This window comes from Antedon mediterranea, chromosome 1, assembly GCF_964355755.1.
Source record: "Antedon mediterranea chromosome 1, ecAntMedi1.1, whole genome shotgun sequence".
In the NCBI taxonomy this organism is placed as follows: domain Eukaryota; kingdom Metazoa; phylum Echinodermata; class Crinoidea; order Comatulida; family Antedonidae; genus Antedon; species Antedon mediterranea.
In genome coordinates, this window is record NC_092670.1 from 37,558,407 (window position 1) to 37,577,615 (window position 19,209).

General features: G+C 34.0%; 3 protein-coding genes across 6 annotated transcripts in view; 2 read left to right on the plus strand and 1 right to left on the minus strand.

Annotated features, from left to right (window-relative positions):
- The first annotated feature begins 304 nt into the window (after positions 1 to 304).
- Positions 305 to 15,190, plus strand: LOC140056748 (cilia- and flagella-associated protein 221-like). Its single transcript, XM_072102257.1, has 18 exons — positions 305 to 387; positions 1,154 to 1,293; positions 2,224 to 2,324; positions 2,824 to 3,107; positions 3,555 to 3,815; positions 4,253 to 4,521; positions 4,651 to 4,697; positions 4,977 to 5,041; positions 5,525 to 5,612; positions 6,048 to 6,327; positions 10,007 to 10,212; positions 10,579 to 10,686; positions 11,060 to 11,230; positions 11,415 to 11,564; positions 11,837 to 11,937; positions 12,942 to 13,040; positions 13,153 to 13,341; positions 14,319 to 15,190. The coding sequence occupies exons 2-18, from the start codon at positions 1,158 to 1,160 to the stop codon at positions 14,443 to 14,445; spliced, it is 2,682 nt and encodes an 893-aa protein (XP_071958358.1). The 5' UTR covers positions 305 to 387; positions 1,154 to 1,157; the 3' UTR covers positions 14,446 to 15,190.
- Positions 15,191 to 15,231: 41 nt separating this feature from the next.
- Positions 15,232 to 17,007, minus strand: LOC140056836 (uncharacterized). The gene has a single exon (XM_072102372.1). The coding sequence runs from the start codon at positions 16,798 to 16,800 to the stop codon at positions 15,697 to 15,699; it is 1,104 nt and encodes a 367-aa protein (XP_071958473.1). The 5' UTR covers positions 16,801 to 17,007; the 3' UTR covers positions 15,232 to 15,696.
- Positions 17,008 to 18,466: 1,459 nt separating this feature from the next.
- LOC140056925 (rho GTPase-activating protein 23-like) overlaps positions 18,467 to 19,209 on the plus strand; it is an 86,213-nt gene continuing 85,470 nt past the window's right edge. For all 4 annotated transcript variants that reach the window (XM_072102486.1, XM_072102623.1, XM_072102696.1 and 1 more), the window contains exon 1: positions 18,467 to 18,501. The gene's annotated coding sequence lies outside the window, so the exon portion shown is untranslated. The remainder of the gene's footprint in view (positions 18,502 to 19,209) is intronic.

Consider the following 19,209-nt stretch of genomic DNA (forward strand, 5'->3'; position numbering starts at 1 on the left):
GCAACAAGGGGAGGAGGATCCAGGGCCGATATAGTAGATGTAGAGACTACTAATAAAGCCATCTGATTGGTTAATAGCTACAGTGCATTTCTAACATATGAAGGTTCCTACGCGAAAAGTTAGCATCAAAGTTGCTACAATAAATTACATAAGGTCGTTAAAATAATTAAAAACGACATATTACGTTCATTATATTTATATAAAAAATTCTAACCGATTTTAAATTTTTAAAATTAGAAGGTCAGAGCAAACTATTTTGACACCGCTTCGCCCTCCGCCGATGAGTTATCAGGCTGCATAGTTACGGACAAGATGGCTGCCTACAGTGTGTAAATATTTTGGTAGCGATTTGACAGCAATAAACTAATTATTCTGAGGGTTTTCACGGTATTATGATTAATTTATAATGACATATTATTTGAATTATTATGTTAAATAATGTAAGTTAGTGGGGAAAAACAAAATAGTATAATTGTGTCTTTTGCAGGTAAGTATATACTAGGCTAGGCCAACAGTCGCACTACGGCCTACTTACTACTGAAGTTAGAGCCGGGGTGTTGTGGTTGTCGATGCCAGACTGGGGTCGTTTTGCCCCATAGGCCTACTAACTTAAGTTTTATTTTATTTTTTATTTTATTCAGTTGACAACCAACAGCGATGAAACCGCCACTAACAGGTTGAATCTAAACATAATAAACTATAATAATACATTCAAATATGCAACAAAACATAAACAAAGATCGGAACATTTTAGTGAGATTATAGGCCTAGCTAGGCCTAGGCCTACCTAGCCTACAGTAGGCCTAGCCTAGGTTGACTTGCTCATCATACCAATTTGGTTAACGTACTTAAGGTTTCTTTTTAAAATATATGTAGGCCTATAATAAATAAATAGTCCTAGCCTATAGACTATTTTATAGAAATACCATCCATTCATGCATGAACATGATGAAGATAGAAAGCTAATTTTCTTTCCTTTTTTGGTCCTAGGCATACTTACAATACAGACAGTACGGACTACGGTTCCTACACAGTACTACTTATACTACTGACATAGGCCTAGCCTATAATACTACCCTGGTCCCTAGGCTAACTAACTACTAAATATTTGCTTGTATTTTGTTACTGTAACTCATCTTATTTTCTATAGCAGCACCATGGCGGTGGCAAGGCCATTATCCCAGATAGACATCCTGTCTCAGAATGGAATACGTTCTTCGGCATATGCAATACCAGATACATTGGTAGCACCGCACACTGCAAGTCCAGTTCCTAATCACCTACTGGACACAAGTAAGTTGGCCTATGTCTAAGGTAGAGGGCGCGGTCCTCGGACATTGTTGGTAGTCAGACACCTGATACTGTTTACTTATGAATATGTACACCATATTGACCAATAATTTTTCTTCATGAATTATTAATTACGATGTAACGTCGCTGGGTAACCAAAAAAAATTACAATTTTCCATGAACATCGCTTCTAAAACCAGTAATTTATGTGAGGTCAAGTTCAAGGTCACACATGATTTTGGGTTTTTAAAGAACATTATAAGGTAATAGGTCTATAAAATCTGCACCAAAATTATTTAAAATGTGTAAAAAGTAACAAAAAATTTGATTTTAATAGTTGGTTCTTAACTCTTACTTCGTTGTTAACACACAAAAAATGGCCGCTACACGATATGACTGATAAAGTAATTCAATATCTCTATAAAAATTTGAAATTATTTTTTGTACTGGTAAATATAAATAATAAAATGATTATATTTGTATATTAAAAAAAAAAAAAAAATATTTTAATTAAAAAAATGTGAAATATAAACAAAACATTGAGGGCGTCCGAGTACCAAAAAACTTGTCCGAGTATCGATCCTTGAAGGCCTATGTAATCCAGAGCCCTTCTACAGTAGATATGAATTTAGTTGCTGTTTTTGGCGACACTAAATTATTACAGTTATATTTGTAAGTTTCTATTAAAATTCTAAAAGTTTGTCAAAATGTACAATTTCAGCAATTGTGTACATTTATGGTGTTATCGTCCGAGTACCGCACCCCCTACTTTATGTAATATGTAAATCCAATATTCATTGAGCTTACTGTACGAATGTTTTGGTCTTATCCTTTTCAACTAGGCCTAGGTACTCATTTACAACTGAGTAGACATACATTATTTTTGTATGTATTTGTATTTCTTATATATTTTATGTTTACATTTTATTTTAGAAATTTTCCACAAGATATCTCAGAATGAACTAATCCAGGCACGACCAGCTTCCATTCATTTTGCTGGCTTTGCACCTGGGAAGCTGCACAAACTGACGCTGGTAAGTATACTTTTAAAACAATGTAGGCCTACAGAAAAATATCTGGCCCAGAAACAATGTGATCTCCTGAAGACTGTAATAAAGAATTGGGCATGAAAGCCAATTTAGAATTAAACCTAAACTTTTTAAATGAAATAAAACTTGATCTTAATTTTGATAGGATTTCTTGATAATATTTCTTTTATGAATATTTAATTAGTTTATTTTCAACACTTATTTGCTATGATAAGTATTTTTGTATGTATAGACATGTTGATATATTGTTTGAAGGTTTGCATGACGAAATCAAATGTTAGTACCACGTATATTAGTTCTGAAAAGAACTGTTGAATTTCTCGACGTTTCGATCAATATGCTTCGATTGTCCTTAGGAGTGAGAAACCATGTTGAGGATTAAAACTCACACCATATGTTGATCCTTTTTTTGTAATTGCAGTAGAGTCACAAAGAGTTTTAAACAAATTTATCAATATAATAACCTACTCTTGTTGCTATTCAGACATTAGGAAATGTATCCACTGAAGTTGTCAAGATGCATATAATCCCACCAACCACAAAATATTTCAAAATTTGGTACACGAAAGGTGACAGACTTGTGCCTGGACTTACAATGGATTGCACGATTGAGTTCAGACCGGACGAATGGCGCTATTTCTATGACTGCATAAGAATACATTGTAAAGGGGATAGTAACTTAATTGTGCCCATTCATGCATATCCGGTTATGAACACATCAGACTTTCCTCAGATTGTACGGTTTCCACCAACTCCGATATCGCAGAGGTATATATATAGCAATTATTTTTATTTAATTTATTAAAGATGTATTGTCCCCCAAAAACATGAAAAATGAAGATTAATAAAATCAGACTTTGAATAGTTTATTTCGTAGTTTTAATGAAGTTACTTCCGTAGGAAAAAAAAAAAAATTTTTTTTTTTTTTCACTTATAAAATAAAAAAAATAAATGAATAAATTCAATTAAAAATCTATTGGCTGGCAGCCAATTTTATTATTTCTTGCTTTAAGTTACAGTTTTTTCAATTAAACACATTGTTTTTTTATCCAATTTTTGGTCAAAGTGGATAACTATTGTGATATTAAAATGGCATATTAAACAAAAAAAAATTTTTCGGGGGGATAATCTTTAAATTAATTAAAATATTGTAGATTTCGGACATTGTTCAATTAGGAAACCTTGTGAATAAATAATTGTTTTTTTTTCTTTTAGTAAAACTCAATCGTTTCCGCTAAGGTGTCATGTACCAATCGACTTTGAATTCTTGATCACATATATCCAGCCTCACCCGTCCTTTTACGTGGAACCGATTAAAGGTGTTGTACCAGCCAATGGAGAGTGCAGAATATCTATAACGTTTACACCGACGGATTACACCACAGCACATTTAAAATTCCAGGTGTTCATATCGCAATTCGAATCCAAGCCATTGGTTTGTGCTGTTTCTGGTAATTCTGCCCCAGGATTAGCTCAGTAAGTGTTTTTATCTGAGAAATTGTGATATTCTATATAAATTAAAGATTATATTGTCTAAAAAAATTTTTTTTATTTCATTGTGTGTTGAATATGCCATTTTAATGTCACAAACAGTTATTCACTTTCACCAAACACTGGATCGAAAAAAAAATTATTTACCTGAAAAAAATGTAATTTAAAGCAAAAAGTAATTGTTTTTGATTAAAATTAAACTGTTTTAATTTTTTATAAGTGAAATAATTAATTTTTAATAATTTAATTTTTTTTATATAAAAGTGAATAAAAAATTGGGCTAATAAAAGTCTAATTTTATAAATCTTTATTTTTCATGATTTTTTGGGACAATACATCTTTAAGGTAATAATAATATTTATCATTATTGTATGTGATAACATTTGTCTTATAGAGAGTAATAATTGTCTTTTTTTCATCAGGACTGAGTTGAATCTTAAAACCAATGACCTATCTGATGCGACCTCTAATCTTGACCCACGTTCAATAACTCCTATCGGATTAGCAAGGAAAAAGAAGCTAGCAAAAATTAAAAAGCGTCCCCAAGTTTCAACAGCCAAAATCAAAGCAACCAAAAAGGAAGTTGAAATAGATGGGATACGATTTCCGCCAAACTTGAACTCACAGCATGCTGTAAATAGTGTACTGCTTCAACAAGCCGGCAAATTAAGAGTTAAAGATCTTCGAGAAGGTTTGAATTAAATTATTTAGTTCTTGAAATTATTTTCAAGGATTTGGTTCTTTTTGGCCAAATTAATTAATTAATTAATGACTTTTATGTATTAATATCTTTTAAGCAGTTTGTTAATTTCTGTTTCAGCTGTTTTATCCAAAAAACATGGTCAAAGTTCAACCAGACAAATGAAGGTAATCTATAATTCATTTCTTTGTAACAAAACTATTCTGCACTATCATGTGTAGTGTTATAATGCAGGTGCAATGCCTCCTGGTTTAGCACTCCTAAAGGGTAGTTGAATTAGGGCTTCTCATGCCTTTTGCCCCTTAAGTTTTAGGGCCCAACCTGGTGGCGCTCATAGCCAATAAGCGCTCATAGACATTACGCCACTAAACATGAGATTAAAGTTGTTCTAAAGTTATACACAAAAATGTTTTGGCATATCTTTATAATTATTACTTCTCTACTAGGAGGCGCTATTTGAGAAAGAGCTTAAAGAGGACATTGATGCTGAAAGACGAAATCAGCTTAGATGGTAAGTAATCACATGTTCTCAAATACAAAAAATGTGGTTCATTATGTTCATATTAGCACAGACGGTTTTCATTTAACAACTAGATTTGAACTTTTGGATTTTTTACATTTTTGAACAGCATTAAGGGTCTTTCACACCTGTTCCTGCACCGTTCTGGTCCAGCGGCGGCAAATCAAAACGAACGTCAATGTTTTGTTTTCATGCGGCTGCGCGCATATCGATTGGCGCATAAACCAATCATTGATGTTCGATTCGCCGGAACCGTGCTGGTACAGGTTTGGAAGACCCTTTACTCCTGTACTGTTTTTTCTTGGGTCTCTGTTCTTTCTGACACCTGGAAACATTTTCCCAAATTCCAGTTGTGAATGGTATTTTATTTTACCTGATTGTTTATTGTAGTAGTATATTTGTATACTTTCGTCCGCTCCTTTCCTCTCTCTCTTTTCTATAACTTACCAATACCAGTGTTGTATTTCTTTACAGGCAAGTTTGTCTCGGTAGGAAAAACATCTCGATAGAAGAACGGCAAGAAATTCTTGATAGTAGAGCAGAGGCTTTACAAGATTATCATGTAGGTTCAGTCAACCAATCAGATGCAACAATCCTTCAATTATGGTGGAAAATATATATAGTATATATATATATAGTATATATGTATATAAATCCAAAGGCAAAATACTGAAAAAATGACAATGCTGTGGGTATACTATCAGTTGGCTGGATCTCAATGGACATACAAAAAAAGAGCGAAAAGTTAAATCAAAACGATAAAGTAAAACAGCCAGAAAAGTTAGCAAAGCTTTCAAGCAACACTAGCCCTTCATCTGTGCAAGTGAAAGTATATATAGATATATAAAATTTATAATTACATTAGCATTTTTATTAACTATTGTAATTAACAATATTTTGTGTATAGCATTCTTCATCACTATAATCATGGAGAAATAACTCCATTCTATAATAAACAATAGTCATTAAGATTACTTGTTATTTTTCTTTTTTTTAGTTTAAAAGGGGAGACCCTATACCACATGTGGAATTCGGTAGAGAAGAAACTGGCTATTCTACAAGACGAACATACAGATTAGCTACCTCGATACCATCCCATGAACCAACATTCGATACATATAAAAATAACATGTGGTGGTTACGACATGAAACAATTAACAGGTTTCAGCAAGCAGCTAGAAAAGTTATTATCAGAAATCGAGTAAACAAAAGGTTACCAATCATTAGAAAACTGATTGATGAATTTAAATCTGGCAGAGCCGGCAGGCCCCTTTCAGGTAACCATAGTGTCAACATTTTCTAAGTTTATCGTAGATACAGTTTTACATGAGATATTGACTTCCCTAAAATAAATGGAAGAGTCAATACTTATATTCATTCTTCAATCAATTAGTCATTCAAAATCAATTTATTCCATAAAACTAATAGTACAGGAAAGATATGCTCAGAATCAGTAAAAGGTTGAAAAAATTGCAACAGAATTTTTTTCACCACAATGCATTTCTATAAGGTCCCTATATGAACATTCTAAAAGTCTAGAAAAATCCAGGTAGGGGAAATAGGTTTTTTTAAACAAAATGGCCGCCAATGGCGAAAAATGTCTAAAAATGAACAAAAAACATATATTTTATATCTAATTACCACTTGATAGCAGTTTTTATAATGCTTTTTATATTTCTTTAGTGTCAAAGATTTAAACTGCAATATACATATTAATTTAAATGCTATTTAGCAGCAAAAACACACATTTAAGTATCAAGATATCACCACGGTTATAATAATAGACAACGTAGTCCTATGCATTATAATGCAGGACTACGGTGTCTAATAAAACAGTTCATTTACATTTGTACTGTCACAACAATAGAATTATACAATCTTAGAATCTATTAATCCATTCATTTTCATTGTCCAGTTATCATCCTCTGTCTATAGGTAGGAATTAAGCATGTGCTGATGCCGTGGTATTCGTCACAAACAGTGGTACTGGTGGTAAATTTGTCATCAATGGACACATCACACCATTTGTAACTTTCCATCCCCCAGTCTGTGGGTTGAAGAGTACTTTCTATCCACTGCTGTACCATGGTAATATACACACAGGGAATGACATTTTGCAGCATTTGTTGTAGGGGGTATAGACTTTATTTCAAGTGCTGTTTTGCTTTTTGCTACTTTCTCCCAGAACGTATTCCTCCTCCATACAGTATAGCTACCAATGCCAATTCCTCTGATGCGATGGTTTCTTTTTTTTCGGAGACGTTTGGTTTTACAGAGTTTGTAAGCATACTACTGCCCAGGTGTTAAGACTTTTTAAGACCTTTTCCTATACCAAATAGATAGGATGTAGTATCATATCCCTGGATTCCATGTATAAAAAGCAAACTAATTTTTACAGAGCTTCACACCAAGGACAGACTTTACATGCATTCACAGTGCTCCCCCATCGAGAACATACAGTATTAAATCAATGAATGAAGCAACCGTGACAGAATATAAATTTAAGAGGAAAGAACACATGGGTCAAACCAACCATATTCATCAATAAAGAAGCAGTGCACATTCCCTCACATATACTATTTCATCATCTATGTGAGACAGTCATACACAATGCATCATTTGGTCAAAAAAAAAATCTTATACTTTTCCTGCAGCCCTCTTTTACTCCATTGACTCCATACACACTGCTAGACTACTCACAAACCTTCATCTCACTGCCCACTGTTTGCTACATCAAACCTCTTGGCCCGAAACAGCAACATTTCAAGACACTTATTATGTACCATGTATGTTTGTTACGTTATGTGAAGGCAAAGTAAACTATTGTGTTTAATGGCTATAATTATGGGCCGTAAGTAAATTTGGTTTAGGAAAAGGTGTTGGTCTTAAAAATCATCACATCACAGTAGGAGTTGTATGTCAAATTCTGTAAACCAAACAGTTTCCAAAAAAAAAAGAAAACATTGCATCAGGAATTTGGCATTGGTACCTATATATTATGAAGGGAAGTCAATGGAGACTTTAGACAGCCTCTTTTCTTTGAGAAAGTTGCAAAAAGCAAATCTATTCCCTTGCTGCAAAATTTCATTTCGTGAGTCTTTATTACCAGGTATAGCAGTGGATAGGAAATACTCTTCAACCCACAGACTAGGGATGGAAAGTATTGATGACAAATTGACTACCAGCACCAGAGAAACTATTAAAGTTGATTAGATGTACCTATAAATAAGGTTGTAGTAAAAGGAATTGCCGTTGCAGAAAATATGGTTTGGACTGCTGCTCCACTATTTTTTAAGAATGCCACGGCATCAGCACATGCTCAATTCCCCACCAATAGATGGAGGATGAGATATGACAAGATGAAAGTGAAATTACCGCATTTATTTGAATAAATGCCCTTGGTGGTTGATTTTTAAGGAGGGTAGTGGGGGCGTGTAATCGTCGTGAGGAGTTTATTCGGAGAGGCGTATATTTTTGTGGGTGTAATGTGGGAAACGTGTATAATCAAATAAATACACCCTTTAGATATGAACAAATACAACACCATTCAGTGAATTCTATTACAAATAGAGATGTGTTAAAATACAATATTGTGTATAATATGCATGTGGCGGGGCGTACATTCGAGGAAATAAATTCAAAATGATGTCCGATGGGGGAGGGGGTGCGGTGGCGTAGGTTATTCAAAATGATGTCCTATGGAGGGGGAGGGGGGCATTTATTCGATTTTTCTAAATGTAGCGTTTATCCGAATAAATACGGTAATAGATTGTGGCGCAAGGATTTTCCCGATGAGGGGGAGGGGAGGGGTGGAGAGCGCAGCCAGCATCAATTGGCTGGGCCATCAATGGGAGCGCACCCACAGGTTCCGATAATATTATACCGGTAAAGGGTAGTTTTACTCACTTTTAAAAATGAAAATCCTTGAAACAGCACTCAATGGGGTATTGTTTTATATTAGGAAATATCATCATATTGTCTACATAAAAAATAGCCAATTGTGGAGAGGGGATGGGGGAACGGACAGACTCCCTCACCCTTCCCATTTGATCTCCCATCCCTATACCCCTCCCCACTGGCACCACCAATGTTGTAATATATTGTTATAACAGTACAAATGTGAATGAACTGATTTATTAATAGACACCGTAATCCTATGTATTAAGCATAGGAAGAACTGCGTTTTATATATTATTATAACAATAGGGATATATCTAGATACTTAAACATTTGTTTTTCGGCCATTTTCTAATTAACAGCACTTAAAATAATGTGTTTATTGTAGGTCAGATCTTCGAAATTGTAGAGAAATATATAAACCATTGTAAAAACTGTTATAAAGTGGTAATTAGATCTATCATTTATGTTTTTTTGTCCTTTTTTAGGAATTTTTGCCATTGGCGGCCATTTTGTTTAAAAAAACCTATTTCCCCTACCTGGATTTTTCTAGACTTTTAGTATATTCATATAGGGACCTTATAGAAATGCATTGTGGTGAAATAAATTCTGTTGCAATTTTTTCAACCATATTTCATAGTTTTCCTGTACTATAAGGATATGTACAAAAATGTCTTCTCCTAAATTACTTTATATATTCAATGAATATGATTAACATCATCAAGCTATGAGGCTAAAGTGGAATGCTGTCCAATCCAAGGGTCATAGTTCAAATCTGTCTCGGACCAGCCTAACAAAGCACCACTATCTATAAGGCAAGGGTACATTTTTCAATTTTGGAAGTGCTAAATTTGTTGTGTTATTCAGGGCCGTAGCCACCAGTGTGGTTGGTAAGGTTTCAACCTTTTTGACAGAGGCCTTTGACAATCCCGTGGGCCTCACAAGGGATTGTTCCTCTTGGTGCGACAACTGCATCACTTTTATTCTCATTTCTACAGCACTGGTGTTTAATATTAGACCTTTAATTTCAATACTTTTTACAAATTGATTTTCTTGCAGTTACATATGGAGAAAGATTAGATGAGGAAATCCTAAAGGATGTTCCTCCTTTGGATATAAGTACGGATAGAGTTAAATCGTGGGCGTTTCCATCGTATACCTCTCCTGATTATAAGGATGACATGGCACCAGACGCATTAGGTCTGGTGCCAACTAGGAGGTCAGACGTGGTGGTCAAAAAGGAAATATCTTTCTCAGACTTATCTGTAAGTTTTAATTTAGTATCGTTCGTTTTCACCAATGATCATCATTTTTTGTTATCAATTATACCTAATTAACCAATCTAATGAGACTTAAGCTCTGTCTACACTGTCAAACTTTATGTGACAAAAAAATGTGATGTGTCCATATATGAACAAGATAATGTTATATATATGAAAATGATAATGTTATATCACTACCATATTTGGCCATATCACTATCATATTTGGCCATATCACTATCATATTTGGCCATATCACTACCATATTTGGGCACAAACTAGTTTGATAGTGTAGTAGTTTATCCATCCTGTTATTAAGAAATTGCGTGCTATTGTATGGGTATGTAAAAAAAAGTATATTTTCTTTCAGGTACCAAGGCATTATAAATCAATGGGCTACCAACCACATAGTGTTCACCAGGCATCTCTGGGTTATGTTCCACCAAAGTTAGCAAGACCACTGAGAAATGGAGCTGATGTAATTATAATTATTATGTATATAATTATATTAAACTCATCAATTTATCATGATTATTTACTCATACCACCTAGACCTAATCTTAAGCTCTGTCTACATTATCAAACTTTATGCGACAAAAACAAATGTGATGTACCAAATATGGACATAATGATGTCCAGCTCTGTCTACACTATCAAACAAGTTTGACCAAAAAAGTATGATGTGTCCAAATATGGTAGTGATATAACATCATCATGTCCATGTATCCTGTATGGGCACATCACATTTTTTTGTGACAGAAAGTCTGATAGTGTAGATAGATAAGGCTTTATACTTTCTTTCATATACCAATGTATTATGCTTCATCAGCATCTTGTTTCAATTCCATTAGGATGAAGTAATAAATATGCCATTACCTCAGACAGCCTGGACAGATGAACAAATGGAGAATAGCCAAGAAGACCATCTGGTTACTACACCAGGACCGGGAAAAAACACTCTACAGTTAGTACCACCAGGTGCACTATTTAAACCCACAGAGTACCCACCATTGCATATATTTGTAAGTTTCTAGTGTTCTTTAGTAGACCTCCTAGGCTACTAAAAATTTATTTAGTTAATAGACCTCTTAGGCTACTAAAATAAATTTTCTGAAGTTTTTTTATAAAAAGCTATTGGTAGCCTTTTCTCTTCACACTGCATGCATACAATTATTGACTTTTTGTATATTTCTTTTTTATCTTTAGAACCCTTGTCCCGGACTACAGACATTCCTGCCACCGTTACCTTATTCGGAAGTTGACCCAGACTTTAACCTTTGCCCTTTACCACAATATAACCATAGCAACAAGAATAGTAAACATGGAAACACAACAAAAATATTCCTTGATAGAGAGGTAAGGAGTTTATTTTAAACAAGACTATGAAAGTACATTTAATTTTAAAGCTTTTTATTATCGTGGTACATTAATTTTGTGCAATGTTGTAAGCTATTGGTAAAGGTAACATTCAAAGGACCTAAATACCCCCTTTTGTCATCTGAAAAAATGTCGCGTTCATGTCACATACTGTACATTCAGCGTACAGTGGGAAGTATTAATTAAGCAGATTACGATCTTTTATTAGATTAAGTTCATTAACAGAATCATGTCAATTATTTCCTTTGTAGGATGTCATTAAGAATGTGATGCAGTGGAAAAAGTTCCCATCCCAAGGTCTTGTGTCACTAGCCAACACTCCAACACTAACCAATGTCTGGGTGCCTAGGTGGTGAGTTTGTCAAATCAAATATTTTTGAAATGTATTTTATTACTGAAGCAATTGGTATTTCTTTCTTTCTTTATCTTTCTTTACATTGGCAGTGTATAAATGATGTTTGTTTCTGTCCTCAAACTTTATGTGAAAAAAAACATTTTGATGTGCCCATATATATGGACAAAATAATGTCATATCACTGCCATATTTAAGCATATCCCCACCATATATATAGATAGATAGATAGATAGAGAGATAGATAGATAGATAGATAGATACAATTTTATTCGTCATAAAATAAGTAAAATTATTTGAAAATTGTCTTCCTTGGCAAGAATATAAATATAAAAAGACCATATATAACATATTTAAAATACTAATAAAACAAATTATACCAAAATATTTATAATATACTGTACAGGTATGAATAGTGAATATTGGGGTACATCACACTTTTTTGTCTAGATTGCTAGTGTAGACAGAGCTTTACATTTATAAAAATCCTTACTATTGGAAGAGCTGTGACTCTTTGAAGAGGGCATATTTCAATATTAATTGGAAAGGCAAGCTATAGATTATAGCCTTAGTTAGTAGAAACCCTCAATTGGGACACTGCTATTCATTGGACACCCCTAATAAGGGGACACTTTATTGTGAAACAAGTGAGATGAAATATATGTTTTAACACTAATACTGCCAACCCACATTCAGGGGGCACCTCTATTAAGAGGACACTAAAGCTCTGTCTACACTATCAAAACTAGTTTGACAAAAAAAGTGTGATGTGGCCAAATATGGTAGTGACATGCTTGAATATGGTAGTGATATGACATCATCATGTCCATATGGCCACATCACATTTTTTTGCTACATAAAGTTTGATAGTGTAGACAGAGCTTAATGTTTTAAGACTTTATTGGGTACCAATGGTGGCCCCCTAATAGGGTTCCGCACTATATCACTATAATATCTCTTGTTTATATTCAATACTTTGATTATCATCTCCATGGTGATTTTAGGACGGATCCATTCAGTTCAGAATTACTTCCAGTATCAGTTCCCCCATTGCTGGATGGCTTACCAGAAGAAGACAAGGAAAATATTCTCACAGAAAATTGGTAATTTAAATTTATTTTTGACATGTTGTCATTTATTCAAAGTATAGATTTCTTTCAATTTTCAGGTAAAATTTGTATGTTCAATAAGTTTTATTTTGTTTTTGTTTTAAAGTGATGAGGATGAAGAACGTGACAATGAAGGAGAAAATCTTCTAATGCTTACACCCAATATGGTGAGAGCAGAATTTACACTCATAGACCGCCCTCTAACACCCGATGATAAAGAAACTGATGAGTTTCCTTACGGAACTAAGTTGCCATCACACAATAACCCAGTGTCCAGTACAGGCCCTGTACCTAGGTAAGGAATTGTGGGAAACAAGTTAATTTGTGGGAATTTAATTGAATTGAACTTTGGGAAATAAGATGAATTATAGGAAATTAGGTGAATTGTGAGAATTGAGTTGAATTGTGTGAAATGAATTTAATTTTGTGGGAAATGAGTTGAATTGTGAGAAACAAGTTGAATTGTAGGAAATTAGTTGAATTGTGTGAATTGAGTTTAATTTCATTCATTCATTCATTCTGCTTTTATTCAATATTTCTCTTTGCAGTATATAATTTATTTCATTTGTTTAAAAAAACTACATATACATATGGGAATTGAATTATGGTGTTGGGAATTTATATTCTTATTTTTCTTATATTTATACACCAATAAATTACTACAAAAGATTGAATGACTTGAGTATTTTAATCTTTGTATAGTAAACAATTCCTTTATGGGGTCAAATGATAACATTGTTATCATTTTAGCCTGAACACTGATTCATAGATACCGTACCACTACTACTATAGTTTAAACATTCCTTTGTTGTGTTGAGTATTCCTGTTATTCTAGTTTTATTAGTAACTTATTGTACTGTAACTCTGTAAATTGTATATAGATACAATACATTCTGATCATACAAAAGATGTTTAACCCATTTTTAAAGCAATGAATTGAAATTTAGTGACGGTTACTAACTACTTCTGTTATTTGAACTTTAAAAAAATATATCCAAATAAACCTATTAACAAGGTACAGTCCCCGTCCCTCTGTCTCCCTCTCTTTCTGAAAATCCTTGGGGTAAATGACAAACTGCAATCAATTCAATTTCCATCTCAATATCCATCCATCCATCCAAGAATTCAGACAATATTTTGTCGTGACATATCAGTGTTTTCAGTGTTTGTAGAGAAAATGATTATTATCATTATATTTATCTTCTATCTTTAACTTTGTTCAAACAATGTTTTTATTTCCATTTATATGCAGTACTGTAATTATATTTTCAGAGAAAAACGAGAACAAGAACTTGAGGGCTTTCTACTGAAACGATACAACCAATTGGGTCAGAAGATACAATCTACGATAAACAGTATGCATAGCTTACTAACGGATCCAAAGTTAGCACTCAAATAAACAAATAGATACAATCTACGATAAACAGTATGCATAGCTTACTAACGGATCCAAAGTTAGCACTCAAATAAACAAATAGATTATGAAATAAACGATGACATGACAGATATAGTGAATTTTCTGTTTGTAAGATCTATAATACCATGTATCTTTGGGTATAATCCCACTTCAGGTCTAGACCCACCCCCTACATTATGTCCGGCATATTCCCTGTATTATCCCAGCATTCACTTTTGGTCTGGATGTATGCCTCTCTCACTAGCCAGTTCAGAGGAATTTTTACAAGAAATGCTTACCAATCATTTTATTCTAGAACCATGGTTTCCCAAAGTATAGTCCCACCCCTAAAATAGGCCCAATTTTGTGTTCCAGGGGGATTATACTAGAGGATATACGGTAATAGTCTATTAAATTGTCTATTGTAATTCTGTTGAGTTGTTGCATCTTTACACTACAGTAAGATATCTATGATGTTCACTGGTTTGGTTTACTTGCCCTCCTACAAGGTGGTTTTATAATTATATATTGGCAGTCCATCCTTATCTTTTTAAATATCAAATCTTCCTGGCAATACATCTTAAAATAAATACCAATCAATATATGTAATTCCTAAGGCACCATTATATTTATTTCTTTTTTTATTTAAAACAAAATTAAAATTAATTTACTATAATTAACATATTTTGAATAACTGGATATATGTATATTGGACGGTGAATCCAGTGCTTAAAAATATATTTTAAATTTAATTGTAAATTATATAACATGTTTTGATTCTTCGAATACTATTTTAGTACTGTATGTACTTTGTATTATATTAACCAGTATTTGGTTCTGTATATATTAGCTATTAAAATCATTTAAAATACCATACCATTATTCAAAGTGTTTTCCTCATAAATGTTTATGTTTTATACAGTAGTTTTCTAAAAAGTAAATTTCTAAAAATATTCTAAATTCTACATTTTTGCAGTAGCTAAAACAAAAAATGTTCGATCAGCAAATATAACAATTCTAGCTTATAATATTAGCTAGAAGAGTGTATGTTTCTTTATAGCAGGCTTGCAGTAGCTTATTGCAGCAAATACAGTTAATATTTCATTATTTAATTATCATGCATACAGTATCTCTCCAACCTGTTCCTCGCTGCTATACCAATCTTGTAGCAGATCTATCTACAATATTAAACTTCCTGCTGCAGTGTAATAATGTTGACATCTCCCAGAAACGCCGTTAGTCCTCTCTTACATCTTAATGCAGATGTTCCCAATACTGTTTGGGAACGGAATCTAAAAGCCCTTTACTTTCTAACCATTCTTTGCTAAACAAACGAGCATAATAGCGCTGACCAGTGTCACAAAGACAAGTGACCACGGTATGATTTGGACCAAGATTTTTAGCAACTTGAACTGCTGCTGCTACATTCAACCCCGAAGATGCTCCGACAAAGAAACCATGTTCGTGCAAGAGGCGAAATGTCATTTCAACAGCTTCCTTATCCGTGACATGCACAGCGTCGTCGATTGGAGCATTTTTTAAATTATCCGTAACTCTGCCTTGACCAATTCCCTCAGTAATGGAACCGTTCCCTTTCCGTTCAAACTTCCCATGTTTGATGTAGTTGTACAAAACACTGCCCTCAGGATCTGCTAGTACAACTTTTATATCCGATCGTTTTTCTTTCATGAACGTGCCAACACCAGCTAGCGTTCCCCCGGTTCCGGTAGCAAAGACAACTGCGTCAAGTTTACCTCCGGTTTGATCCCAAATCTCGGGACCTGTCATTTCAATGTGTGCCTGTCTGTTGGCAGTGTTGTCGAACTGATTTGTCCAGTATGCATTTTCTTGGGTTTCAGCAAATCGCTTTGCTTGATGATTGTAATTGTTCGGATCCGTGAATGGTACAGCGGGCACCGGATATACTGTCGCACCGAGAGTCCGCAACAAATCTATTTTTTCTTGAGATTGAGTATTTGGCATAAAAATGACACACTTCATTCCAATAGCATTGCAGACGTGTGCTAAACCTATTCCTGTGTTTCCAGCGGTGCCTTCAACAACGGTTCCCCCTTCTTTTAAGCGTCCTTCCTCCATTGCCATCTTCACAAGGTAAAGAGCTGCTCTGTCTTTTACTGAACCACCACCATTCGCAAATTCAGCTTTCACCAAGATATCACAGCCAGTTTCTTGACTTATTTTTGGGAGTCGAATAAGGGGTGTTTTCCCAACCATGTCTTTAAACCCATTTCGTATGCCATCAGAAAAATTACATTTTATAATTTGCTGAGTCATGCTGGGGCTCCTCCTCAAAGCTGAGCTCATCGCCCACCATAGAGATCTTGTTTGCAAATACATGATGATGACACGGTAGTATTTTCACTCGCCGTGATAACTCCACGTTTGTGCAGGAATCAGCTAGTAACAGCCAAAACCAGTACTACAATATTTTAATTACCTAATTCCTGATGAAAGTGTGTACAACTACAATATGGCTTTTAAACAGGCAAGAAGCGTTTCAGTTGTCACACTGTAACCACGAACGAGATGGGTGTGATCACTACTTCGTTACTTCCCCCTTTATCTTGCATGCATGACTGAGCAAAATGTAAACAAACATAATCCATCTACACATGCGCACACGATCATTAATAAGATCAGTCAACTGTATCGATATAAATATGAGACGCCACAATTGTCTTTGAGAAATGATATTAAGTAGGCCTAGTAAACATTGTGTAACGTACTAAACCTCTGTTTACATTATCAAACTATTTTGACAAAAAAATGTGATGTGCCTGAATATGGTAATGATGATATGCCCAAATATGGTATTGATATGACGTCATCGTGTCCACATCACAACATTTTTTGTAACATAAAGTTTGATAGTGTTACCAAAGAATATATATCACAAGAATGAGTATTCCGCGATTTTTGCATGAGAAATTTGTAACAGAGAGCTCCAGAGAGTGATGCCCGCCCTCATAAGGGCGAATGTATACATACTAAATAAGACTTGATTTAATAGATATTATACATGTCACATTAAATAGAATTCGCGATTTTCCCTGTAACAGTAATATTGTCCATGTGGTAGGGCGCCGCCATAAGTGTGGATGTATCTGGGATGTATACAACTTTTTGTGACGGTTTCACTAATCAAAGGCTGGACCACCGGTAGTATTTTCATGATAAAAAATGTTATCAACTACATGCCAACATCATGTTAAATACTATTTGGATATTTAATTGTTCGTTTTATGCAATTTATTTAGTAAAAACTGCCGTATAAACAGTTTGCTTTATCAACCGGGCGCTACAATAGCGTGACCGGGCGTGTTGGTGTTTACGCGTTTTCACGTAGGATAGTTTAATAATATTCCTATATTTAACTTGTTTCTGGTAAAACAAATAAATGTTAATGACATTTAACAATTTTTCCTATTAATAACATGTATTTTATACTAATTTATATCATAAAAACAATACTTAATTTACCGGGCGTAGAGTAGTACACGGGCAATGGTAAAGAATAGGCCGTGCTCAGCTGAGTAACAATTCGTTGACTTTTGGTGTTGCTGTGTTAGGCCTTTTTTGTGAACTAACTTAGCATGTTAGTAAATAATTGTCTGTAAAAGTGAATGTACACTAGTTTGTTAATAAATATGTATTATAAAACAGTTTACAATTGCAAAACTATTATCATAATTCTATTTAATGTGACATATTAAATCAAGTCTTATTTAGTATGTATACATCCGCCCTTATGAGGGCGGGCATCACTCTCTGGAGCTCTCTGTTACAAATTTCTCATGCAAAAATCGCGGAATACTCATTCTTGTGATATATTCTTTGCTGCTATGGTCAAAGATAGTTTGCTATGGTGAAATTCATAAAGCGCCCTCTCCCCAGAGGTGGGGAGAGAGTTTAAAGATGGTGTAGTACACCAATCAGAACGACCGTTTGTAAACCATTCGGTTAAAGAGAAATTCTATTTTCTACACACTTCTTCACACAGGCAATCAACTAAATAATGGCGTTTTATCGTAAAAACCGGTAAGTCTGAACTTTAAATGTTTGTTTATGTTTAATTCATCTAATAAATGTGATTAAAAATGTCAGATATGATTGATTTAACAATTTTGATGTAATATTTTTATACCGATCGTCGAGTCGAAGTATATTAAACGTTGATTTTAAGCTATTTTGTGTGCTGGTTGAATTTATCGTCATCAAAAAAAGGTCGAAGCGGAGAGTATTGGTGGGCACAAAGGCCAGCCTCTGGCAGGCCGCCACTGGCACTGGCACTGCCAAGAAGCAGAGGGTAGCCTCTAGCTTAAGAAAAGGAATACAAAGACATTGAACTAACATTAAATTCGTATTTCTATTGTATTTTGATGATTAATCTTATGGAACAAAAACTGGGCTAAGTTTTAGTCCAGGTTTTTACAGCCAATAAAACTTTAAAAAACTTGTTTTAAAAAAGGCTTCAATTTTAATTTTATTGTCAACACTAAACAGTATATAATTAAAAGTGAACATTAATCATTTCAACTTAAATATAAAGTTTATTTATTTTTCAAATTGTACGTTCAGGTATACATATAAAGAGTGTGACTCACTATTCAAGTGCCCACTCAAATCGATAATCAGGTGCATCATGATATTTTTTTATATGGTTTGACCTTGTTACTTATTTCTTTGTAATTGCAATACATTTCATTTTTGTGTATTTTAAAGAAACCAATAATATAAACTTGTTTG

What these genes read in the sequence shown, in the direction of transcription:
- LOC140056748 (XM_072102257.1), top strand. Translation starts at nt 1,158, where the DNA reads ATGGCGGTGGCAAGGCCATTATCCCAGATAGACATCCTGTCTCAGAAT. An exon ending in TAATCACCTACTGGACACAA is followed by an intron (nt 1,294 to 2,223) that starts GTAAGTTGGCCT and finishes ATTTTATTTTAG; the next exon opens with AAATTTTCCACAAGATATCT. An exon ending in AGCCGGCAGGCCCCTTTCAG is followed by an intron (nt 6,328 to 10,006) that starts GTAACCATAGTG and finishes ATTTTCTTGCAG; the next exon opens with TTACATATGGAGAAAGATTA.
- LOC140056836 (XM_072102372.1), bottom strand. Translation starts at nt 16,800, where the DNA reads ATGTATTTGCAAACAAGATCTCTATGGTGGGCGATGAGCTCAGCTTTG.